Raw genomic sequence first — 26747 nt, 5'->3', positions numbered from 1 at the left:
CCCCCAACTCGTAGACAAAATTCACGGTGAACTTGTAGACAAAAACAAAATTGGGAAATCTTAAAATTTAAATGCCAATAAATATAACATGGTGCTCAGTGATAGAAACAAACGTTTTTAGTCCCTAGTCCTTATATTTAAATGATCACGTATAGCAAAAACCTTTAAAATGGCAAATTTCTATTGGTCCTTAAGTACCCTAACTACTGGGCAGTTTGGCAAGGATTATGGGACGAGTGCCAATTTCTATCATCACTGCTGCCTCTAATGAAAGCTGTCACGCAAAAGTGCATGCTGTCTCTCTCTTACTTCTTTTTCGCATATGTGATGCAGTTCACCATTTCAAATTGAATTATATGCCAGTTCTGACAGTTATCTTTCATAGAGACAGATACAGAAGTTATAAGCCGAACAATGGTATGGTAACTTCCTTCTCCACTCACCACTTACCGAAAGATCCACAAATCCTTTTCACTTTCGATATGTCATGTATACTTCCTGTATTATTCATGTTATTTATTTATAAAAGCATTTCTAAAGGATCCTGCAATATTCCACCAAGTATTAATAATATTGATAAAAGTAATGATGGTAATTATGTTTCAGCATGTTCAGTTCGAATTTTGAAAAATATGTCTATGAATTCACTGTAAATTATGTCAAAGAATTGTCGGTGTCTACAAATTCACTGCATCCTTTTTTATGATCTAATCATGCTGATAATAATCATGGACAGTTTTGCTGTTATTAATTTTGTTATTTAACAATAATTTGACTGGCCTACTACTCATGCTACGGAAGCTGATTGTGTATGTGCAGATTATGTATTGTCTCCCCAAATTATGTACCATAATCACTCCGTGCCAAAATGACTACACTTAGTTTCAACAACAAAGGCAAATTACCCACTGATGTAGTGGAATAGTCTAGGAGTAGGGATTAAGAGCAAATAGATGCATTAGTGAAGGACAAACTAACTCTATTTCTGAAAGATGGTCAGCTGAGCGAACATATCTAAACAGAGCAGCCAAAGAAATTCCTTCAATTTCTAAAAAATCAAATCATATTATCTACGAAAATACAGATCTTATCAATACATAAAGTTAAAACAGAAGTCTTATCGATACTAGACATCCGAATAGATATATGTACCCTCCTCACACCTGCTTGTCGTAAGAGGCATCTAACAGGATAGGGTGGTCAGACTCGCTGACTTGGTTGATGCATGTCCTCGTATCCCAGTTGCGTGGATCGATGCTCATGATATCAATCACCAGATTGTCTGTTCCAGACTCGATTATTTACAGACCGCCGTCATATATGGCTTGAATATTGCTGAGTGTAGCGTTAAACAAACAAACACAAGTAGATGCAGGCCAGCCCAAATTGCTGAAAGGCAGAAGCTGACCTCTTGAAGCTCTCAATACTACAGTTGAACCCATTCAGCAGCGTGTGTTGCTGGCTGTGCCACTGCTCTCAAATATAATAGACATGTGAATAGCATAAGGACAGCCTTAAGAAAAACTTACAATAACTGTCTACCAAGTAGGCTTTAGATACCATTTGAACATGTTGAATCAGGTATGGCATGCGGTCATATTTTCTTCATAATGTTTTCATTTTTTTCTTCATTTGATTATAATTTTTTATTTGTTGATGAAAAGGAAACACTCAAGATCCATTCTAAAAATTAGCAACTTTCACGTTAATAATTATAAACAAAAACAATCTTGATCGTTACATCATCGATTGTAGGAAAACAGACACGTCATATAGCTGGAATATTGCTGAGTGCAGCGTTAAACAACAAACAAAACAAACTGAAATTAATCTCACATTTATCGAGTTTGTAAATTATTTTGAATTTTAGATTTACGATCGTGTCGTTGTTTGCCAAAAAATTCAACTCAGTAAATTTAAGATATCACCTGACTCTATTTTAATCATTCAGTATTTTTATATTTGTTTGTTGAAAGACAAGTCCACTTTAGGATAAAGGGAAAAGGCAGGGAATTAGCTGCAACTCGATCATAAACTTTGTTGTTTTAGACGATGTAGACAGTAGTTATATTAGACCACCTCCGTAGTCTTGTTGTAGAGCATCACCCGGAGAGCGGAAGGTCCCGGGTTCGATCCACGGCCATGTCATACCAAAAGACATTAAAAGATAGTACTTGTTGCCAGGCGCTCGGCACTAAGGTGCTAAAACAAGGACTAGTCGACTTGGAGTCAGTATACTGTGTCTGAGTGGGGTATTCATGTTAAAACTAAGGCATGGTATCTCAGTGGGCTAGCACTATAAAATCGACACCAGTCTTGACTAGTACAAGAAGCCACACACTCAGACGCAACGTTAAACACCATTTCATCTCACCAGTAGTTATTTTGCCATGTAGTTATTTTGGGAGGATACAGATAACCTCAGTTCTACACAGAATGCTTTTGTCATCGTGGTCATATGTTGGAATCTAACAATGGATGCAGTGAAGACCATCTTCCTGAGTCAAGGGAGTTAACTGACTAAAAAGTCCAGTTTCCACCCTTGCTGAACTGGACTGGTATTATAGAGTTACATTTTGGCTGGACTAATGAGTCTAGTCCAATCAAAATTGCGCAACGAAATTGAAATCAGGAAACTGTCATGCAGATTTCGGGGATTGCATGATTTACAAAGCATATTTTCCAAATCTGTTCATGTTTTTATGGTGCTCACGAGATTTGATGCACTTCGCGATGTAAGACCCGTTTTATCACAATATTGATCTTGATTATCGATCAGATCGTCTTGACTGGGCGGCGTCTTTTTGTATAATTTAGTATAAATCGAATGTTGTGACTTCATGTTGATGGTAAATAAATGCATGTTAAATAGTTGTTTGTTGTCTATTGATACACACATACATGCATACAGTTTTCGCTACCTTTTATGCCAGTTTGGTGAGGTTTTGATGGTTAGTTCTGGTGCTGTTTTGTCCTGATCCTGAGCAAATTGCTGTCATTTAGTACAATCAACAGGAACAACAACAGGAAACTCATAGCTGATGGTATCCTTGTACAGGACAAGTAGATATTTCCTCTCATGACAGTCTGTAACTTTAGCCACTGGCACTTGCCCGAAGCCGGAGTCTAGTACAATGTTTCTTTGGCCTTGAAAGTTAAGCTAATAAGTCCTTATATTGTCACTAAGAAGTAAAATAATCTCAAAATGATTCCAAGTGACAAGTTGGAGGTTTTAGTTTCAAAGGTTATTGACACAGTCTGTCTTAAACTAAGTTAAAGTGAAGTTAATCAGTAGTCGACTTGTATTAGCTGTGACAACCGTGCAGTGTTTGATATTGATGCTGACAGGTTTGATATCGTCTTGTCGCTACACAGAGCTACGGGCTGTTCTGTTGTGTTTTCCTGATAGATCCTGGTCCACTAAGTATGTTTCAGCAAAGTGCTTGTGTCGTGATCTAACATGTCTAACGGCAAATACAACATGATTTACTTCCTAAGACAATATCCTTCAAATATAAGTATATTAGGGCTTGGACGGGTAACTCGGGTACTCAGGTCGGGTGGGTACTGAGCAGGACCCGGGTACTCACAGGACTGCCCAGACCCATGGTTAGTCACGTGATAAATTGTTTAATGACGAAACTTATTTAAAACTCTATGGGCACACTACAAGTCACTAATGTTCCCATTTCTTTCTGACTATGCACGCATTCCTTCTGACTTTTATATGTTTGAAAAAAAGATAAAACTTCATGCAGTAAACTTCAGTGTATGCATGACCAGATCGTTTTATACGTGTATCTAAATACATTTTGCCAGGGCTATGGTCAAACTTTTCTCAAACCGACAGTTTGTACCTATCTTTTGAGACCTATAGCGGGTTCCTGGGTAGGCTTGGGTAATAGCGGGGTGGGTACCCGGGTAGTAAATATTGACTTGTCCCAGCCCGGGTTTGATTAATCAAATCAATTTTAGATTATTAGCTAACTTGACCCCATTGATAATGTCATTTTGGGCCATTTCTTAGCCCTTTGTGCATGTATCATTATAACATTTTATTTGTGACTTTCAAAATGATGCGTTATACATATTTTTGCATATTTTGATTTTTCCGCCATGACCATCATGTTTTTTTTGTAATATAATTTATCTAGGGTTAGTATTACATGTTCTTCTATTCCAGCAATGTTCCCTCATAAATATTCTGACAGAATTCTGATTGGGCATCAAACAATGCATAGTCATAATGATACTGTTAATTTCTCCTCTTGCCTTGATTGCTCAGCCCATTCTGCATATATCATATTGACATTTGAGATACAGTAATTATTAGGGCTGTTACAATTCACTCACGTATTCGGTGAATCGAACCGTATCCATTCAAGAATTGAATTCGTTATTCGTGGCCACTAGAATCTAATATTTATGAGTATGCAATTATGTGCATTTACATACCCTGTACCTAAAAATATCCATACGAACATGTTATATGCATAGATGTCTTCCAAAGACAACACTCTCATAATATTTAATTTGACAGTATTGTGGTCACTGGTCATTGTCGCATTTGTGCAGGTACTAGTTCCTGGATAAGTGCAGTATATAAATGTATAATATATTAATAATCAACAAACCATGTCTAATAATTGATGTTGTTATTGTTTCACTGAATATAACGAATAATACATCAACTGCTGACTTGTTATTGTATTACTGAATTGCCATTCGTATTCGTTACCCTATATTCGTGATAAGAATCGTATACGTCTCATAGTGTATATGTTGCCGCCCTAGTAATTATGATGTATGACAATGACAGTGTTCGAAATAAGTGTTTGTCCGTAGGCCCATGGCATGTAGATCTCGTTTTGGGCCTGTAGTTTCACAGTTGTATGGGTCCTGAAACATGTTAAACATGCTAAAGCCTGCAGTAAATTTTCATGGTTGATTGTTTTTTAAATGAGGACCTGAAGAGTTTAATCAGTGCCTGCAGCTTCTGTGTGTCCTGATGTCAGCCTGGCTTTTTGTTAATTTCAAACACTGCAATGACACATTATTTGTTTTGTATTGTCACAACTTCAACATTTGACTATTGGGTACAGCTGTGACTGCCAAACGTGCTGAACCAGTCTTCTAGATTTTCATTAGCAGACTAATGGCCACACAACAAATGTCTAGAGCACTGCAGGAGTGGAATAGGATTTTATATATTGGAATATATTGCAATTCAATATTCCAGGCAATAAACGTCCTTGTACAATTAGAATACATTTCACCATGTTGACAGTTTTCATTATGATCTAACAGCTGACTTTGATGTACAGTGTGAAAGTGATGTGAAAATTCCACATGTTGGTTATTAGTGATGGGTATTGCAACTGCAATTTATTGCAATAGTGATTCATGCATTGCAATAAGTACCACACTATATTAAATGCGTACTTTCATCTGTAATTTGTAATGAAATTTGTTGGATGTTGCTATGGTCACAATACATGCATAATAGACATGTTATATACAGGAACTGGTCGTAAATTGTTCGCTTTTTCGATCGCAGGAAAATGTTGCGAATTTCTTAATTTCAATTTTAGTTTTTTAAATTTTCAAATAGGAAGATGAAAGGTATGATTTTGAAAAACGCAATATATTTGCCATTCTTATTGTAGTAAGTATTCATTAGTATTTGATATCCTGGTATATCAGAATACCAGTATTATTGCTCCCCTCTATTGGTTATCTCTGCAAGTTTGGTCGGGAAATGCTTGCAGCCTTGTTCCTCTTACATCATGGCAAGGTGAATGAAAACTGGCTTACAAAATTTTGTCATGTTCATGATATTTGCTAACCAATATTCATATTGGAATAAAAACATGATTTTGTCCACAGTTAGGAAATCTTTGAACATTTCATTTATCAAATCATGAAAGTTCAGATTTGTTTAACATGGTATAAAATGAAATAATATGAACTAGATAGTTAGGCCTGTTTCTATATCATTCATGCCTAATGCCCGGTAATCATGGTAATGGCCCTTTTATCAGTGTAATACAAGTCACCTTTTCAGAACTGAAACATTAGTTTTAATTCTCCAAATTCAGAAATTTTGAATTTGAATTTGAAAATCAAATGGTTGCTCCCTTCACAAATCTGATTCAAACATTCTCTAAAGCCATGTTAGGAATTATTAAGTGGAATGTCAATTTGACATGGCCTTGTGCCCATATAAAGTCCTAGACATTGTTATTAGTGAAAAGGCATGTGAAAAACAGGGACTGTGTAATTAGGATTTGACTAAAATATGAGCAAAGAGACAAAGAAGTGTTGTTTGAGCAACTTATATTGAAATGGCCGAAGCAGCTCCCATTCTTCATTTGAATATATAATCATGTTAACAGCAGTTGGGGTTAATTTGTAGAACAGATATATAACACAGTGTGACAATTCGGATTTTCTCATCTGAGAGGCTGTATTTTTATGATGGCCTTAAGTATATAAGGTTGCCGTCAGCTTCATCCTACTGTCTATAATAATGTAGGGTATATTTGTTGCACTAATGAAGATCCAGGTAAGAACAGGTCTTCAGCAACCCATGCTTGCCGTAAAAGGCAACTATGCTTGTCGTAATAATAACTACAGATTTATATAGCGCTGGTTTCCAGTTCGAAGAACTGCTCAAAAGCGCTTCATTTGAGTCTGCACAAAAAAGACACATTACACAGCTAGGAAAACACAAAGCCTCAATACTCCAAGAAAGATTTGGTGAAAAGATAGGTTTTGAGTCTTGATCGGAACAAAGTAGGACTGTCAATGTTCCTGATATCCAATTGCAGCCTATTCCATAGCTCAGGGGCAACTTTGGCAAAACTCCGACCTCCAAAAGTCACCGTTCTAACACTAGGCACAGAGAGTAGGGACTGGCAGCTGTAGTTATTATTATTATTATTATTATTATTAAAAGGTAAGAGGCGACTAGCAGGATCGGGTGGTCAGGCTCGCTGACTTGGTTGATGCATGACATCATATCCTAATTGTGTGGCTTGATGCTCATAATATCAATTATTGGATTGTCTGGTCCAGACTCAGTTATTTACAGACCGGTGTCATATAGCTGGAATATTGCTGCATGCAGTGTTAAACAAAAACAACATTGTTGCACTTATAATGATATAAGTAAATATTTATCTGTACATGTTTTTTGTGAAAATATCCAATTAATGGTAAGTCCCGAAAGGATGTGTAAGATTGCATGGCAGTAGATGAGTAAGCTAAGAAGTTACTACACATGCTTCAGGTGCAAGTGATGATGCAGTCAGCTGTACACTGATGCTGGAGATCCTCAGGGCCTTGTCGCAGAGGAGAACACCACTCATGCATAACATCATCTTCCTCTTCAATGGTGCTGAAGAAAACATCCTACAGGTACACTGGAAATTTGTCTCCTTCCTTTTTTGTTTTATTCATGTTTTGTTTCAGTCTGCATGCGTGATTGTTGACATGATGCTATTGATACCCCTCTTCTAAGTGTTGGTTGATGAAGCTGAAAACTAAAGCATCAAACTGGGCCACTGAACACAATAAACAAGGTGTAAATGTTTTATTTATTAAAGTCACTTCCTGAATTAACATGCCTGAACATGGCCAAAAGGAAAAGCCCCTTTGATCGTGTGCATTCTGCATTGGAATTATTGCCAATCGCATGACTTCTCAATACTCTTTAGACAATGTTATAAAAATTCAATATGCCCCACCAACAGTGTACAACTCTATTAATGTCCTGAATGCCCCTCTGTCTTTGTGTATCCTCCAGTAAAGTGTATAACTGACCCTCTCACCCTGTACGTTCGTGAGTATCTGTTGGGCTTGTTCAGTCACACATGACCCAGCCATTGTGGTGGAATCATTGTAACCATGGTAACAGTACCATGGATTACAAGTATTGTTGTATGTTTGTTTCTGAAAATGAGTATCAAGGACTCAATTGACATGGAGTGACAATGGTGGAGTCATCTGTTAAATAAACACTTTTATGCACGATTGTTTAACATGTATTAAACATATTGGCAGAATTTCATTTTTAAGTTTAGATGAAACTGTACATTCAACATGCTCTGTGTGGTACATTCGCTTTGACATGACTGTTATGATCAGGGCAGTACCTGTTGAAGCATGTTAACAAACCATTAAGGCAGGAACATGCTCAGACTGCAACAACCATTCAGGTATGACCGTTATTTAACATGCTTAAGCCATTCAGTGTGCTGAAGATAATGGCCCACTGATACTGTGAGGATCTGCATTATGTATCATGTGCTTGAAAGCTCTTTAACCAAAAACACACATTTATGACGTAAGGGCAGTTAGTGTTCCTTTGTAGTCCATCCAGTTCATACAGAGTTATGTTTGTTTACGCTTCCCAGTACAGGGTCCTGTTTTGTTTTGTTTTTAATTCAGTGTAACCTTAGGCTTCGAGGATGTTATACCCTTCTACCTTGGCCACTTATTCTTTCCACTCTTGGTTCTCGGGGGGTGATGTAGCTATTTATTCATAAGCCATGTACTGTTGATCCATTCCATTTATTTAGGTATAAGAACGCTTTATTATTGTGGTCCTCAGGAAGGGAGAGGGAGTGCGTGAGAGAGACACAGCCTTATATCAATATTAACAAATCAGAGAGAGAGAGAGACTTTGTTTGTGAGTGTCCCTTAGTCTTATTTCAATATTAAAAGTCTCCACATACAGTTTGTACTAAACGTAATGAAACTCGACATTCCTTCCCAAGACAACTCAACCTATCCTACGTTCATTGATTACCAAACTCATCCTCCCTAATGCGACCCACTGTCTGACCTGAAGTTCATCAGTCAATCAATAAATAGAAAGAAAAATATGTATTATGACATCCTCGTGTAACCATGTCGAAGTTAATTATCAACATTCCGACCATAAACTGTATCTCCCTATGGTTTTTCGGACCATACAATTATTCCCATCCCTTACTCTCACTGGTCTTTGACTCATCAAGTTGCAATCAGCCTTCCTATTTTAATTAATATTTTGATATCTGGCACACAATATGACCACAAGAAGTTAACTATTACCATGCTTATGCGACCCGTGAAGATTCCGGGGTAGAATAGGTCTTCAGCAACCCATGCTTGCCGTAAAAGGCGACTATGCTTGTCATAAAAGGCGACTAGTGGGATTGGGTGGTCAGGCTCGCTGACTTGGTTGATGCATGTCATCTTATCCTAATTGTGTGGATCGATGCTCATGTTATTAATCACTTGATTGTCTGGTCCAGACTCGATTATTTACAAACCGCTGTCATATAGCTGGAATATTGCTGAGTGCGGAGTTAAACAACAAACCAACCAACCAACCATGCTTACACAATTCCTTCTATGCTCAGTCAACCCTAGTATAGACATGTTTTGAGTGTATAGTTGTCCTTGTGATTAGGAACAACTACAAATTTGCTGATGCTGCATAAAACAATATTCACTCACCCACTAGCTGCATCTTCATTGGTCAGGCCCGAATCCACAGATCAAGTGTTCGAATCTCAGATTCATCCTGATTGTGATCCGTGGTCAGGTAGCACCATAGCCACACTCATGGGTTTCATCAAAGTAGTAAACATGTCTGCATCAGTTTTGGTTTTTTTCCTCATTGCGGCTGTGATATTACCATAATAACTCACCCGTGAAGATTCGGGGTAGAATAGGTCTTCAGCAACCCATGCTTGCCGTAAAAGGAGACTACACTTGTCGTAAGCGGCTACTAACAGGATCTGTTTGTCAGGCTCGGTGACTTGGTTAATGCATGTCATTGAACCCAATTGCGTGGATCGATGCTCATGATATTAATCACTGGATTGTCTGGTCCAGACTCGATTATTTACAGACCGCCGTCATATAGCTGGAATATAACTGAGTGCAGTGTTAAACAGAAAGACAGATAGACAGACAAATCATAATAACAGGATCCCTGTCCATATCAGCACAACGTCCTTTACTTACAGTCCAAGCTTTGTTTTCAGGCAAGTCATGGATTCATCACCCAACACAGATGGGCAGACAAAATCCGAGCATTTGTCAATCTGGACTCGGCAGGAGCTGGTGGCTGGGAGCTGGTCTTCCAAACAGGTAGCCATCGACTCAGATAGGCACATTATATCTCTTTTACATGGTAGAGTCCCAGTCACATACAATTTTGGAATTAAAAAAATCTAAATAATTTTTTCCTGTACAAACTTGGAATATTCTCATTATTGAATATTTTAAAAAAAATATGAAGGTTCTTTTAGCTCTATATGCACATTTGTAGCTGACTGATATTCAGTCTGACCACAGCTAACTAGTTACAGACATGTGTTTCTTAGCTTGGCCACTGCTAATTGCCAGTGTTGGCAGGGTTGGGTTTTGTCAGTTGTTTGTCCTCCGGGGGTATCAGATAATTGTTAAAGTCCCTTGTCTGATAACAACTATGCAAGTCACAAGAGGAGATTAACGGGATCGGGTGGTCAGACTCGCTGACTTGGTTGATGCATGTCATCGTATCCCAACATGCTCATGATGTCAATCATTGGACTGTCTGGTCAGGACTTGCTTATTTTTAGACCATCATCGTTTAGCTTGAATATTGCTGCATGCGGAGTTAAACAACAACAACAAAAATGGCAGTTAACTTATCTGAGAGAGGGTTTTGATATTTTGGTGCCCTCCCTTTTAGAAATGCTGGATCCACCCTAGATTAGAAGCCCCACAACTTCAATACTGGTGCTCTGACCTTCCATTTATAGGAAAAAGGTCATAGAATTGCTGCTGCTTAAAATGAGACGCAAGTTTTCAACTCGTTAATAAACATAATGGATGCTATCAGACTCGGAACCATGCTGTAATACACCTGTTGATACCCGGGAAGCCTACTCTCGCTGATACCTCAGGTGCCTAAATCCATAGGAACCCTACACCTGCTGATTTCCAGGAACCCTACACCCACCGATACCTAGGAACCTTAAACCCACTGATACCCGGGCCTCACACCTGCTGATTTCCAGGAAACCTACACCCACCGATACCCTTGAACCCTACACCCACCCATACCCGGGAACCCTACACCTGCTGATTTCCAGGAACCCTACACCCACCGATACCCTTGAACCCTACACCCACCAATACCCAGGAACCCTACACCCACCAATACCCAGGAACCCTACACCCACCAATACCCAGGAACCCTACACCCACCCATACCCAGGAACCCTACACCCACCCATACCCAGGAACCCTACACCTGCTGATTTCCAAGAACCCTACACCCATCGATACCCAGGAACCCTACAACTACCGATACCCAGAAACCCTACACCTGCTGATTTCCAGGAACCCTACACCCACCGATACCCAGGAACCTTAAACCCACTAATACCCAGGATCCCTACACCCACCGATACCCAGGAACCCTACACCTGCTGATTTCCAGGAACCCTACATCCACTGATACCCAGGAACCCTACGCCCACCAATACCCAGGAACCCTACACCCACCAATACCCAGGAACCCTACACCCACCAATACCCAGGAACCCTACGCCCACCAATACCCCGGAACCCTACACCCACCGATACCCTTCAACCCTACATGCACTGATACCCGGGAACCCTACACCCACCGATACCCAGGAACCCTACACCCACCGATACCCTTCAACCCTACATGCACTGATACCCAGGAACCCTACGCCCTCCAATACCCAGGAACCCTACATCCACTAATACCCAGGAACCTTAAACCCACTGATACCCAGGAACCCTACACCCACCGATACCCAGGAACCCTACACCTGCTGATTTCCAGGAACCCTACATCCACTGATACCTAGGAACCCTACGCCCACCAATACCCAGGAACCCTACACCCACCAATACCCAGGAACCCTACACCCACCAATACCCAGGAACCCTACACCCACCGACACCCTTCAACCCTACATGCACTGATACCCGGGAACCCTACACCCACCGATACCCAGGAACCCTACACCCACCGATACCCTTCAACCCTACATGCACTGATATCCAGGAACCCTACGGACACCAATACCCAGGAACCCTACATCCACTGATACCCAGGAACCCTACGCCCACCAATACCCAGGAACCCTACACCTACCAATACCCAGGAACCCTACACCCACCGATACCCTTCAACCCTACATGCACTGATACCCGGGAACCCTACACCTGCTGATTTCCAGGAACCCTACACCTACCAATATCCAGGAACCCTACACCCACCCATACCCAGGAACCCTACACCTGCTGATTTCCAGGAACCCTACACCTACCAATATCCAGGAACCCTACACCTATCAATACTCGGTAGATAGGGAGTCAAAAACAACCCACACCTGTCACCACGGGCCGTCTGACCAGCATCAGTTAACAAAACCTGTATGTTCAAAACTCTGTGAGCTAACTTGTTTCTGGACACCCTGTGATGTTGTCAGACTGGGGACCCTACACCTGCCTGTACCAGGTTGACAGGATCCGATGACAAATCATCAGCATCAACACGGGCAGTCTGACCCTCCGTCAATTATCACTGGCTCAGCTAACAATTGCAGCAGCAAGAGCGTAACAAATTAGTGTTGATCTGACTATCTATTACCACACAAAGCACACAGGCTTGTCCTAAGAGAGACAGTCAGTCATACAGACCCAGAAACAGCTGTATCCAATACCGCCTATGCAAATCTGTAATAGTCTAGATTACTGCATTTCTCAAAATGAAGAGTCCATGGGCTCCTTTTTCTTATATTTTATTAAGATAACTTAACAACTGTTTTTCTGTAAAATATTTCATTTCTGAGATGAGATGCTAGTGTAAAGAGTACAGCTCAGAGATATGATATATCCCCTTTCGATCCCCCTCCCTCCCCATCCCCATCCAGAATTGTCTGTAGCAGTCCCTGTACCTCATGCCTACTACTATCAAGGCAGTAACAATGTGTGGCCTGGTTGAAACAATGCTTGTGTCATCATAAACTCAAGGCCTGGATCACTGCTCATGATGCTGGTTTGCCTGGCCGTGGAGCAAATTTAACAGGCTGCCATGATATGTGGGTAGTGAGTGAGTGAGTGAGCGTGTCAGCTTAATGTGGGAGGAAAGCCCGAAGTGATGCAGGTCTCAGACGTTTACCACTTCGGTGAAACCCAAGAGCACGGGTATGGTGCTGACAAACCTAGAAACATAATTTGGGAGAACCGGTATTCGAACCCACAATCATAGGTTTCTGGGGTGCCCAAGGGACGCAACTCTGCACAGCGAATCTCGGCACCTTACACGACTGGGCATCAGCCCTACGGTTTTATCCCAAGGATGAAGGTTATAGATCTGATAAAAACCTGAGGGGAAGTGTTTTATCTAACTTATAAACCAAAAAGAGAAACTTAAAACATACTTTCCATGAACCGAAGGAAACAGGCATAAAATATCTGTTGCTGGGGTACAGTACTTGAAAAAGACATTCTTAAAAGCATTGTGATTTATCGTCACCTCTGAAGCCTAGTATTACACACACTGGGCTACAGATACGAAGGTTGTGTGTTCGATCTGCAGAAATTTAAAGAAAACATTTGTAATTATGATTTTACATTTCATTACATTGTGTTAAAATGCAAAATAAATTTCTAGCGAGAAACATTCATAATATAACAATATGAACAGAAGTTGTATTTATAAAATCCTGGGGATATTACAACATCCCAGTTTATGAGATTTAACCCGACTGGAGAACGAGAGGATGACATCACTTGCGGTTCAAATGTTGACTGACGAATAAAAATCACCCTCACTCCAAGTGTATTACCCTATATTGTGCTCCTGTTTCATTTAAGGAAATTGATCAGAATCAATTAGTTTTTAAATTACCATCACTTGGTGTCCAGCTCTTGTGTCTGTGTAACCATGGTTACCCTGCTGCAGGTCCAGAGCATCCGTGGCTGGTGAGAGCATACGCCGACTCGGCCAAGTACCCCTGTGGGTCAGCAGTTTGTCAGGAGATCTTCCAGAGCGGACTCGTCCCGTCGGACACTGACTTCCGAGTGTTTCGGGATTACGGCAACCTCCCAGGTGAGTGGGCGGCAACCATGGCTGCAGTTGGATAGTAATGTCCAAACTCTACAGAAGACTGAATTTTAAACCAATTTATTTAGTACGTTTTACATTACTCCTTCACATTAAATGCTTATGTAAATAAAATTATATGAGAATTTACAGATTTTTGCAAATTGTGCACACTGGTTTTTCCATTTTTGTTCTATAAATGCAGACAAATAGTGAAGTCAATTCCTATAGATAGATTACGGCTGGGACGAGTCCAAATTTACTACCTCACCCCCCTATTACCAGACCCTACCCAGGTACCCGCTGTAGGTCGCAAGAGGTAGGTACAAACTGTCCGATTGGGAAAAGTTTGACCGTAGCTCTGGTAGAATGTGTTTAGATACACGTATAAAATGATCTGGTGTATACACTGAAGTTGACTGAAGTTTTATTTTTATTCAAACATATGAAAGTCAGAAGGAATGGGCGTAGAAGTCAGGAAGAACTGCGAACATCAGTGACATGCAGTTTAAACATAGAGTTTTAGATACTTTTTGTCATTAAACAATATATCACGTGACTAACCACAGGCCCGGGTAGTCCTGTGGGTACCCGGGTCCTCCTCAGTACCCACCCGACCCGAGTACCAGAGTTACCCGTCCCAGCCCTAAAATAGATACACATCAACAATAATAACTTCACTGACTGCTTTTTTGATCACCTACACAGAAAAAATCTGTAAACGACAATACTTAATCAGTGACATTATTCAGCTCAGTAATGCAACACAAGCCCCGCCCATTCTATTGTCAGCCAATCAGGAAACAATAATCCATTAGTGCATGTAGTGGGTGTGGCCTAATTCTTTCTTTCGGTTTATGAAAACATAGATGCAACAGAATTTGCTTTCTTAGCCAAATCATTGAATAACTTACAATTTTTATATTTTTTATATTTTCTGATAATTTTAATAGAAATAGACATATATTCGAAACACTATTTATTGTATTATGCAAGTCTTGTCATCTTCAAAAAAAATGTTTAAGAAATTGTCTCACCAATGTATCTTTAGAAACTGAAAATGGAGGTCGTACCAAACACACAATTGTTATAAGTTGAAAGTGTTATTCTCATCCACATGTACATATATGTACTGTATGTAACTTGGATAATGATTTGTAAGGTTTTCCTCATTTTTTGAATGATTCATAACCTGTAGGCCAAAATGTGCCCATATCATGCCTTGACCTACAGATTTTATTAGACTGTTTTCCTGTGAGCAGCTTTAAATGATTTCTGTGGCTATAGTGGATCAAATTTTGTATTGTCTTTTGTATGTTGATGTCTGTTGGTTTATAGCCACAGGAATCGGAAATAATTTGAGGTTTGCCATGTCTGTTGAAATTTCAAACAAGTGTAAGTCTAGTTAAGATTAACCCAACCAAATGATTTACATCTTCATGATATTGTATCATAGTACTCTTTCAAGTATGATTGTGTAATTTGATACTACATTGAAAACAAAACCGACCCGTGAAGATCCTAGTAGCATAAGTCTTCACATCCCATGCTTCCCGTAAAAGGCGACTATGCTTGTTGTAACTAACGGGATCTGGTGGTCAGGCTCGCTGACTTGGTTGATGCATGTTATTGATCCCAATTGCGTGGATCGATGCTCATGATATCAATCACTGGATTGTCTGGTCCAGACTCGATTATTTACAGACCGCCATCATATAGCTGGAATATTGCTGTGTGCGGCTTTAAAAAACAAACAAACAAACAAACAAACAAACGAAATCAAAACCATCTTTCCTGATAAACAGTCACAAATTCAAGTCAACATGGTCAAGTGTTCATGTTATGTTAGGACAACACCAATACATTATCAGTCTTTATTATGGACTTGATATCTTAAAGTAAGATTGTTTATCTGTATGAATGTGTAAACCATCTATCTACTTAATAGGATTGTTTCATCTGTATTGAGGAATGTATCGAGACCTTATCAGAGGGTGATTTTCAGCCCCGAGTCCGAAGCAAATGTCACTGAATATTCCCAAATTAGATGTCCCTGGTTATGCTGTTATAGTTACAACTAATGTTATGGCTTAGTAGAGGTGACTTGCATATCACTGACTACAGGACCACTACAGAGAAAGAGGTTTTAAGACTTAGTTTTATGGGATTGAACATGTTGAATGCAATGTTAAAATTCTAAAATTCCTCTAAATTTAGGTAAATAAGAACATTAAATAAATGACAAATGTTATACATGTATTATGGATAACACTTTCTGAGTGAAGTACAGATTCTAGGGAGAGGGGGTTGAGTCCTTTCCGACCTGAGATTCGAACCCACACCGCCAGAGTGAGGCACCTAACCGCCAGTACACCAAGTCAGCGATCTAACCCACTCAGCCACCGAGGCTTCCACAAAATCTGTACTTTACTAGGAAAGTGTTATCCCAAATATAACATTTATTACGTTTGACCACTTTCTAAATGGCATTGTGTGAACAAAATACCAATGTTTCCCAATTTGCCTGCCAAGGGGACTTTGGAATCCCGGAAAATGCCTGCTACTACATGTAGTGCACTAGGTTAGCTAACCTGGATTATTCTCTTTCCTCAAAATGAGGGGGGCACAGGTGGCCCAGTCGTCTAAGGCGCCGCGATTCGCTGTGCAGAGTTGCGTCCCTTGGGCACTCCAGAAACCTATGATTGTGGTTTCGAATCCCAGTTCGCCCCGATTATGTTTCTAGGTTTGTCAGCACCATACCCGTGCTCGTGGGTTTCACCGAAGTGGTAAACGTCTGGGACCTGCATCACTTCAGGCTTTCCTCCCACATTAAGCTGACACGCCGTGATATAACTGGAATACTGTTAAAAGTGGCGTTAAACCCAACTCACTCACTCACTCCTCAAAATGAGTATCGCCACTACCAGGTAAGCATTGAGGCCAGGTACTGTATGTAATAAAGTATTAGTTATACATGCCACTAAGTTTATCAGGTAATGCTGTTATAACTTGTTTTTCCCTCAACCATTGTTTGTTGTTTGCCAGGCCTTGATATTGCCCATGTGAAGAATGGCTATGTGTACCACACCAAGTATGACCGGCCCGACATGGTGCAGCCGGGGTGCCTGCAGAGAGGAGGTAATATCAGCAGCAGCAGCATTCAGGGCATCATTCAGCTCAAAACTGATGGGAAATTGGGTTTAAAGCCTTTCAAAGATTATTGCATTTATATAGCCACCATTCATCTCAAAAGTGGGGTTTGGGACCGGTCATTTTTTACAGGTTGTTAGAGGTTTTTGATTGCTCTTATGTACTGAAAATAAATTAGCCTTCTACTACTTGTCAATTTTTTTATGACCCTCCCTGAAAAGACAAATTACAAAAGCACTATTAATTTAATATGAAATGTCCGTTTTGTGAAGACAACCCCCCCGATTCTCCTGAAAGTCTGCTTCAGGTCAACTATTGTAAAAGTTGTTTGAGGGATTTTATGATTTTTAAATGTGTCCTTATGCCAGGCGTTTTATATTTTTCGGATTACGGACCTGCCGAATGTATAAATCAGACTTCCATTTTTTTCCCCACCGATAGCCGCGTAGTCATTTATTTTATTGGTTATCATCACCTTTTAGTAAAAAACATATGAATTTACCGTTTTCAACTTGTAAAGAGATACATAATTGATCTTTGTTGATCTCGAAGCCGAACATGAATAGCCTCACTTGACAATTGTCCATGTTGTAAGTGGTAGAATTTTTATTGTTACAAGGGTCTTTATCATCACAAATGGCAGTCTTTTGACCACAGAATATGTTCATAAAGTATGCCAGAGGCATTCAGCATTACAAAAAATGCATCTGGCTTTTTTTTCCCCCTCCTCCAACCCCAGACTTTGGGCTAAAAAATCCGTAATCCTAAAAATAAAAAAAGCCTGACCCTACATGTTATAAGTATTCGGCAAGTCAATGTTTGGGGTTCACGTGAGTCTCTTTCCAGGGGAGAATCTGCAAGCACTTTTGGTAACCTTGGCAACGAGTAAACAAGTGATTGACCCTGGTGAAGATAAACATGGGAACATGGTCTTCTTCGACTTCATTGGCTACTTCATGATATCCTATCCTCAGCGAGTCGGCGTTCTCATCAACTGGAGCATCGTTGCAGTTGTCCTTCTCTCAATTTTCAGAAAAATCACTGCAGACTCTGACAGTAAGGCTTCAGTACAAAGAGGACTGTGGTCTGTTTTTAGCAGATCTATAAATGGATTAAACTGATTTGGGTATATCATGTAAATTTGATATTAAATGAATGCGGCTATGGGTATATTTGGTATAATCAATGTGTACCTAACAATCCAGATTCGTTTTTAGTATCTATACGCCAAAGACTTGAGGATATCTACTTACAAAAAAATGGTCGGCACCTCGAAAACTTTAACATTGGGTATTCCGAACGATAGTTACATGTTTAACGACTGAATCCTTACAATCTAGACCATCTATTAGCCATTCCAGAATGTTTTTTTGTTCAGGTTTCAAATTTGCAATCGAGAATTTGTCAAAATATGTTTCGAAGCGTAGTTGCCAATTTGAAATTAGTGCCGTATAGCACGAGAAAGCTGCCTTCTGATTGGTCATTCCATTGGTCGGTCAAAGTTAGCGCAAGGTCGGTCTGACATGACCTGTAATGGGATGTCCTCAGATCTTTGTTTAGCGGTAACGAGAACTAAGATCTGATTTTAAAGAGATTGCTCTCTCTTTGATCCTACAACACAGAACCCAATTTTATTTTATTTCATTTCTTGATATGTTATTACTGCATTTTCTATTCAATGTACGTAAAGTATGTCCAAGTAGAAATCAGATTTCATTTATTTTTCATTGAGTGGCACTGGGTCCCCTCTCCATCATGTCCGGGGTAGAATAGGTCTTCAACAACCCATGTTTGCCGTAAAAGGCGACTACTTGTATACTTGTCCTAAGAGGCGGCTAACGGGATCGGGTGGTCAGGCTCGCTGACTTGGTTGATGCATGTCATTGAACCCAATTGCAAGGATCGATGCTCATGATATTAATCACTGGATTGTCTGGTCCAGACTCGATTATTTACAGACCACCGTCATATAGCTGGAATATTGCTGTGTGCGGCTTTAAACAACAAACCAACCAACCAACCAACCAACTCCATCATGTCTGCAATTGTTTGAGGAGGTTTACTGGTCGATTTCAGGTCCTGGAATTGTGACCTATGCTGTTCAAATCAGTGGTGCAGTAATAAGTATAATGTTGACGTGGGTTGCTGTGGTTACAAGTGCTGTGACGGTGGCGCTGCTGCTGAACATGGTTGGCCATGAGATGTCCTGGTACTCCAACATCCATAATATCAGCTGGCTCTTCATCTTGCCGGGAGTGACGTGTGGCCTTGGGGTCAACCTCTTCCTCAAGGAAACAGTGTACAGAGTAAGTCATGGGACAGAGCATGTTCAGTGACGAAGCCAGGACGAATGGTTCATCTGTTTATGAAGTGATATATTGTGCTGACTGATCTTAAATAGGACTGGATAACAAGATTGATGGTCGGAATTATCCTCGATTGGAAGAAATATTTACGATTATTGATATGAAAATAGTATTATCGATAATACCTTACACAAACCATTGTGATGAAATACAGTTTAAATTTACCGAAACAGACTTGCTATTGTCAACCATGTCAATTGCCAAAGATGGAAGCAACTGTTTTTTGTTATCTTAAATGTCCACAAAGTAATCAATGCATAAATGTGTTGCACCTCACCAGTGGTGTGAAGTATGTTGATTTCTTTCGGACTTTTTCGCATTTTTGCTCAAAGTTACTTCTCCGATATTTATCCATAATTGATCAATATTTTGTTAACGATTATTAATCTCTATGATCTATATCGATAGCCAGCCCTAATCTTGACATATGGGGCTAAAATATGGGGGCATACAGTTCATGATAAGTAAAAAATGATCCACAGAAAATTTTGTAAATTTATTTTGGAATAGGGTATATGCCATCAAATTGTGTTGCTTAGGGAGAAACTGGAAGATGTCAATTATAGGGTGTCTGTGTCACTAAGTGTGTAAAGTACTGTCTCGGTCTGCTAAGAGTTGTACCAACTAGTTACACATATCAATGCCACGCTGTTGTGATCTGTGGCCAATAGAAATCAGCCAAATTGGGCATGACCTATTAAAAGTTTATTATTTAACTTTAGCTTTGGCTATGTGTGGGGCGCACAAGAAGTCGGTGATAATGCTTTGTTTACATTGCCCTTTCAGCAAAGAATTAGTGATTGTGCAACAAAGGTTTGGCCAGCCATGCTACATGGTAATACATTAACCCCTGTAGATCTGGGGTAGAATAGGTCTTCAGCAAACCATGCTTGCCGTACTAGGCGACTATGCTTGTCGTAAAAGGCGACTATGCTTGTCGTAAAAGGGGACTAACGGGATCGGGTGGTCAGGCTCGCTGACTTGGTTGATGCATGTCATTGATCCCAGTTTCGTGGATCGATGCTCATGTTATTAATCACTGGATTGTCTGACCCAGACTTGATTATTTACAGACCGCCGTCATATAGCTGCGACGTTAAACAACAAACCAACCAAGTTACTTTGGGATTGTGAATATTATTTACTCCAGGTTGAATCATGTGCTTACAGAAGAATTATCACTGAATTTAGAAGTGGATGTAATAATCTAGGTATTTAGTTCAAAGGGGTATGAGATTATTGATGAAGATGTTTTATGTAAAAGATGTAGGGTACCTGAGGATGAATATCATATTCTGTATAACTGTTTTATATAAGGCTTAAAAAAAATAAAATGACTTTTGAAAATATAGTGTGGGCAGTCAGTGGTTTTTAGTTTTTTTATGCTTGTTCAAACTGGTATTTAACCAAATAAACAGTCGTGTACCATCAACCTGGGAAAGGGCCTCCCTACATAAACTTGCATACAAACTCCTATTGCCGCCATGAACATAACACGAGATGCACAGTAAAGCAGTGTGCATGTAAATTAAAGTTACTGCATGCAATATTGGATCGCATTGTTTTTAAGTATTAGGATATTTTTCTTTTTTACATGGAAATACAAACGAACGTGCGTCAGACTTTATGATGATGCAGCAGTGCCTTTGAACAAGGACTATTATTTGTTTTAGCCTAATGACAAAAAGGGAACAATTACTTTCACAACATTGTGACATTTATTACAGTATTGCTTCTCTGTGTCCATTATCCCAACCAGAACTAAATGTAAAGTTTCCGAAATTTCTAGTGTATTAATTCAAATTGTGAGAGGTATTAAGATGTGTATAACTCTCATCAATAATGCTTTGAAGACTTTATGTACTATGGGTCTTTGGCCTTTAGTACAGTAAAATGAATGAATTTAAGACATAGGCAAATTGACAAAGTAGACAAAATCCGTCAACATTGAAGTAATGCCTTTCAAACGATTCATTGGTTGACAGATTCTGGCAACCCTTAAATAATAAATAGTTGAAAACATAGTAGTACATTTGTACTGAAACTGACTGACAGCTGACAATCTTTCAACAGGACTGGGATCCATGGCGTGTGGAAACACTGTTCTTCGAGGCCAACCTCCTCTTCTTGTCGTCCATCTTGTCAGTGTTGACGTACCACAACATCATGTCATCTTACGTCATCCTGCTGTGGGTCATGTTCCCCATCATCATCAGGGACAGGATGAGCAGACTGCTCAGCATCACATTCAGAGGTAGGTACAGGCAGCTATTGGGACATCGTTAACTTGGATCACTTTCTGAGGTGGGTCACTTTCCTTGTTATCATCATTTAGTTCTTGCTAAATTTCATTTTTTTCAACTTTTTATTTACCAAGTTTGTTAACCTCTTTGTTCACCTGAAGTCACTTAGGGACACTGTGTGTTTTTTCTGAGCATAACACTTGATAAAATATTTTTTTACACTATGAATAATAAACGACTACTTTGTTCTAATCTCTTTTCAAACTCTGAAACATGCAGCGTAGCTCGTGCAACGTGTTAGGTACCATACTTTCCTGAGTATAGTTTCTTATCACCTGTCCGTTTACCAGAATTCGCTGAATGGGCACGGTGTAATTTTTTTCTGTGCATAATATCCGTATGGTTTTTTTTCAAAATACTGAATCCGCTAGAGGGGGGTGCACATTATACTTGGGTGCGCACTATACTCAAGAAAATACAGTAGTCAGAGCAAGCATGTGTTGGTCATCTACCCCATATGACACCACCTCGGTTAAACTGCCGATCAGGATTTGGACCCCCAAGGTAGCTTTGTAGTGAGGGATCACTGTATACCTGTTATAAGAACATAAAGAATGTGGCGTTGATGGTTCACATTATCAGGAATTAGACTCCGACAAAATAGCACTCAACTTGTATAACATCGTCTGCTTGACATTCAGCTGGTGCCAACTTCATCATAATCAAAGGGAGATAATCCATAGTGTGGCGTTTGGTCAGGACTGTATTTTGTTTTTGTTTTGTTTGTTTGTTTAATGCCACACTGAGCAATATTCCACCTATATGACGGCAGTCTGTAAATTATCGAGTCTGGACCAGACAATCCAGTGATTGATATCAAGAGTATCGATCCACGCAATTGGGATCGATGACATGCATCAACCAAGTCAGTGAGTCTGACCACCCGATCCCGTTAGTCGCCTCTTACGACAAGCATAGTCGCCTTTTACGGCAAGCATTGGTTGCTGAAGACCTATTCTACCCCGGATCTTGGCGGGTCTGGTCAGGACTGAATTCTGACAACAATTTAATCTCTTAGCCATTGATATATTTTGGGGTTTTAAGATTCATTTTAGTTAGGGCCTTATTATTAACATCTCATGAAAAGTTTATGTTTTTTTAAAGAGGGATCCTGCTTCTCAGTCCATCACCTATTACCTGCCTTGCTCTCAATGTTGTAGTTGGTGTCTTGAGTGAAACTAAGAAATAGCCTCTGAGTTATTTTGGTTGTCATTAAGGTCCAGACATGTATACATTGTAACATTTTAAGTTAAAACAAGGTGTGATTGAATGGCTTGAAACAAACTTGCTGATTGGCTGTGCATAGTCACTCTTTTAGATCACTTGGACTAATTGTTGATTGTGCTTGTGAAAAAGTTATTTTTTTCATTATTCTTATTTTTAGACAACCATTCAGCATACTACCTCATGACCTTCACCTCGCTGTTTGTGCCGGCATTCTACACAGTCTACATAACCTACGCCCTCATACACTTCTTCATCCCCATCATGGGGCGGCTTGGAAGAGTTGTGGTTCCTGACATTCCAGTCAGTGTCATCACAGCCTTCCCAGTCCTCCTTGCTGCAGGCTTCCAGGTAGGTCCTTCTCTACACAGCCTTCCCAGTCCTTCTCTACACAGCCTTCCCAGTCCTCCTCAACACAGCCTTCCCAGTCCTTCTCTACACAGCCTTCCCAGTCCTTCTCTACACAGCCTTCCCATTCTTCCTTGCTGCAGGCTTCCAGGTAGGTCCTTCTCTACACAGCCTTCCCAGTCCTTCTCTACACAGCCTTCCCAGTCCTTCTCTACACAGCCTTCCCAGTCCTTCTCTACACAGCCTTCCCAGTCCGTCTCTACACAACCTTCCCAGTCCGTCTCTACACAGCCTTCCCAGTCCCTCTCTACACAGCCTTCCCAGTCCTTCTCTACACAGCCTTCCCAGTCTTCCTTGCTGCAGGCTTCCAGGTAGGTCCTTCTCTACACAGCCTTCCCAGTCCTTCTCTACACAGCCTTCCCAGTCCTCCTCCACACAACCTTCCCAGTCCTCCTCCACACAACCTTCCCAGTCCTCCTCCACACAGCCTTCCCAGTCCTTCCCTACACAGCCTTCCCAGTCTTCCTTGCTGCAGGCTTCCAGGTAGGTCCTTCTCTACACAGCCTTCCCAGTCCTTCTCTACACAGCCTTCCCAGTCCTCCTCCACACAACCTTCCCAGTCCTCCTCCACACAACCTTCCCAGTCCTCCTCCACACAACCTTCCCAGTCCTCCTCCACACAACCTTCCCAGTCCTCCTCCACACAACCTTCCCAGTCCTCCTCCACACAACCTTCCTAGTCCTCCTCCACACAACCTTCCCAGTCCTCCTCCACACAACCTTCCCAGTCCTCCTCCACACAACCTTCCTAGTCCTCCTCCACACAACCTTCCCAGTCCTCCTCCACACAACCTTCCTAGTCCTTCTCTACACAACCTTCCTAGTCCTCCTCCACACAACCTTCCCAGTCCTCCTCCACACAACCTCCCCAGTCCTTCTCAACACAACCTTCCTAGTCCTCCTCCACACAACCTTCCTAGTCCTCCTCCACACAACCTTCCCAGTCCTCCTCCACACAACCTTCCTAGTCCTCCTCCACACAACCTTCCCAGTCCTCCTCCACACAACCTCCCCAGTCCTTCTCAACACAACCTTCCTAGTCCTCCTCCACACAACCTTCCTAGTCCTCCTCCACACAACCTTCCCAGTCCTCCTCCACACAACCTTCCCAGTCCTCCTCCACACAACCTTCCCAGTCCTCCTCCACACAACCTTCCCAGTCCTCCTCCTCACAAACTCTGGGACTACTGTGTCAGGCTTTTGTTCATCAGCAGAGATTTGATTCCCAACACAGGTACAATATGCAAATACTGATGTCAACATATTTGTTGCAACATTTGGGGAAATTAAACCTCACTCACTTCAGATGTATCCAGCTGCCACCCTTGGTCTTCAAATAACTGTGAAGCAAACCTGCAATAACTGATGAAGGGATGTCATGTATTACAGTATATGGAGTGTATAGGGTCACATGGTCACTACAATATGTATGTAGTACGTCGCGATGTACATGATTGATGTTTGTAACTGATGTTCCAGGCCGGCATGGTGTATCCGTCCAAGAAGATCGGTCGGATGGTGGGCATCCTGGGTCTTCTGTCTATTGCTGGCTTTCTACTCGTGGTCCTCACACCCCTAGGTTTCCCTTATTCAACAACTAATGAACAAATGTCACGTCAGAGAACAGCTGTCATGGTGAGTTACAGCTGAACAACCAGCTGAATCATGTTGATATTTAGCAGAACACGGCTGATGTGTAGTCAGCTGCAGCAGAACATGGCTGATGTGTAGCCAACTGCAGCAGAACATGGCTGATGTGTAGTCAGCTGCAGCCGAACATGGCTGATGTGTAGCCAGCTGCAGCCGAACATGGCTGATGTGTAGCCAGCTGCAGCCGAACATGGCTGATGTGTAGCCAACTGCTGCCGAACATGGCTGATGTGTTGCCAGCTGCAGCCGAACATGGCTGATGTGTAGCCAGCTGCAGCAGAACATGGCTGATGTGTAGCCAGCTGAAGCAGAACATGGCTGATGTGTAGCCAGCTGCAGCCGAACATGGCTGATGTGTAGCCAGCTGCAGCAGAACATGGCTGATGTGTTGCCAGCTGCGGCAGAACATGGCTGATGTGTAGCCAGCTGCAGCCGAACATGACTGATGTGTTGCCAGCTGAAGCAGAACATGGCTGATGTGTAGCCAGCTGAAGCAGAACATGGCTGATGTGTAGCCAGCTGAAGCAGAACATGGCTGATGTGTAGCCAGCTGCAGCAGAACATGGCTGATGTGTAGCCAGCTGAAGCAGAACATGGTTGATGTGTAGCCAGCTGCAGCAGAACATGGCTGATGTGTTGCCAGCTGAAGCAGAACATGGCTGATGTGTAGCCAGCTGCAGCCGAACATGACTGATGTGTTGCCAGCTGAAGCAGAACATGGCTGATGTGTAGCCAGCTGAAGCAGAACATGGCTGATGTGTAGCCAGCTGAAGCAGAACATGGCTGATGTGTTGCCAGCTGCAGCAGAACATGGCTGATGTGTAGCCAGCTGCAGCAGAACATGGCTGATGTGTTGCCAGCTGCGGCAGAACATGGCTGATGTGTAGCCAGCTGCAGCCGAACATGACTGATGTGTAGCCAGCTGCAGCAGAACATGGCTGATGTGTAGCCAGCTGCGGCAGAACATGGCTGATGTGTAGCCAGCTGAAGCAGAACATGGCTGATGTGTTGCCAGCTGCAGCAGAACATGGCTGATGTGTAGCCAGCTGCTGCAGAACATGGTTGACGTGGTACCATCTGCGGCAGAACATGGTTGATGTGTAGCCAGCTGCTGCAGAACATGGTTGATGTGTAACAATCTGCTGCAGAACATGGTTGATGTGTTTGCAACAGCAGCAGAACATGCTTGATATGTGATGTGTAATGATTGTTGGTTGTGTAGCGGCCATACAATTTTCGAGTCCCATGATGGGATTTCAACCACGGACCTTCTGATCCGAGGTCGGACGCCTTGTCCATATGACCAAAGAGGTTATCCCCATCAGCAAGCTGACAAGGTAAGGATGTCATCTGTGGGATGACTCCACGCCCTGCTACAGTTGTGATGTCACGATTCACCAGTACACCGGTGCATCGTCAGCAACCTTTGCACAATACAATACCCGATGCATTTAATTTGGTGTCGGTTTACATTTAACCAAATATTGATTGTCCATCCTGATCTTGCATCGATAT

General features: G+C 41.3%; 1 protein-coding gene across 1 annotated transcript in view; it reads left to right on the top strand.

The window, feature by feature from the left end:
* LOC124142212 (endoplasmic reticulum metallopeptidase 1-like) overlaps positions 1–26747 on the top strand; it is a 34155-nt gene that overhangs the window by 2039 nt on the left and 5369 nt on the right. Inside the window, exons 2-10 of the mRNA XM_046510544.2 lie at positions 7292–7419; positions 10041–10146; positions 13991–14137; positions 17177–17269; positions 18128–18337; positions 19358–19587; positions 21721–21901; positions 23335–23525; positions 25062–25217. Of these exons, the coding sequence (XP_046366500.2) occupies positions 7292–7419; positions 10041–10146; positions 13991–14137; positions 17177–17269; positions 18128–18337; positions 19358–19587; positions 21721–21901; positions 23335–23525; positions 25062–25217 (1442 nt within the window). The remainder of the gene's footprint in view (positions 1–7291; positions 7420–10040; positions 10147–13990; positions 14138–17176; positions 17270–18127; positions 18338–19357; positions 19588–21720; positions 21902–23334; positions 23526–25061; positions 25218–26747) is intronic.

Source organism: Haliotis rufescens, unplaced genomic scaffold, assembly GCF_023055435.1.
Source record: "Haliotis rufescens isolate VD_foot unplaced genomic scaffold, xgHalRufe1.0.p SCAF_2, whole genome shotgun sequence".
NCBI lineage: Eukaryota > Metazoa > Mollusca > Gastropoda > Lepetellida > Haliotidae > Haliotis > Haliotis rufescens.
This window is presented reverse-complemented; position numbering and strand designations above follow the sequence as displayed.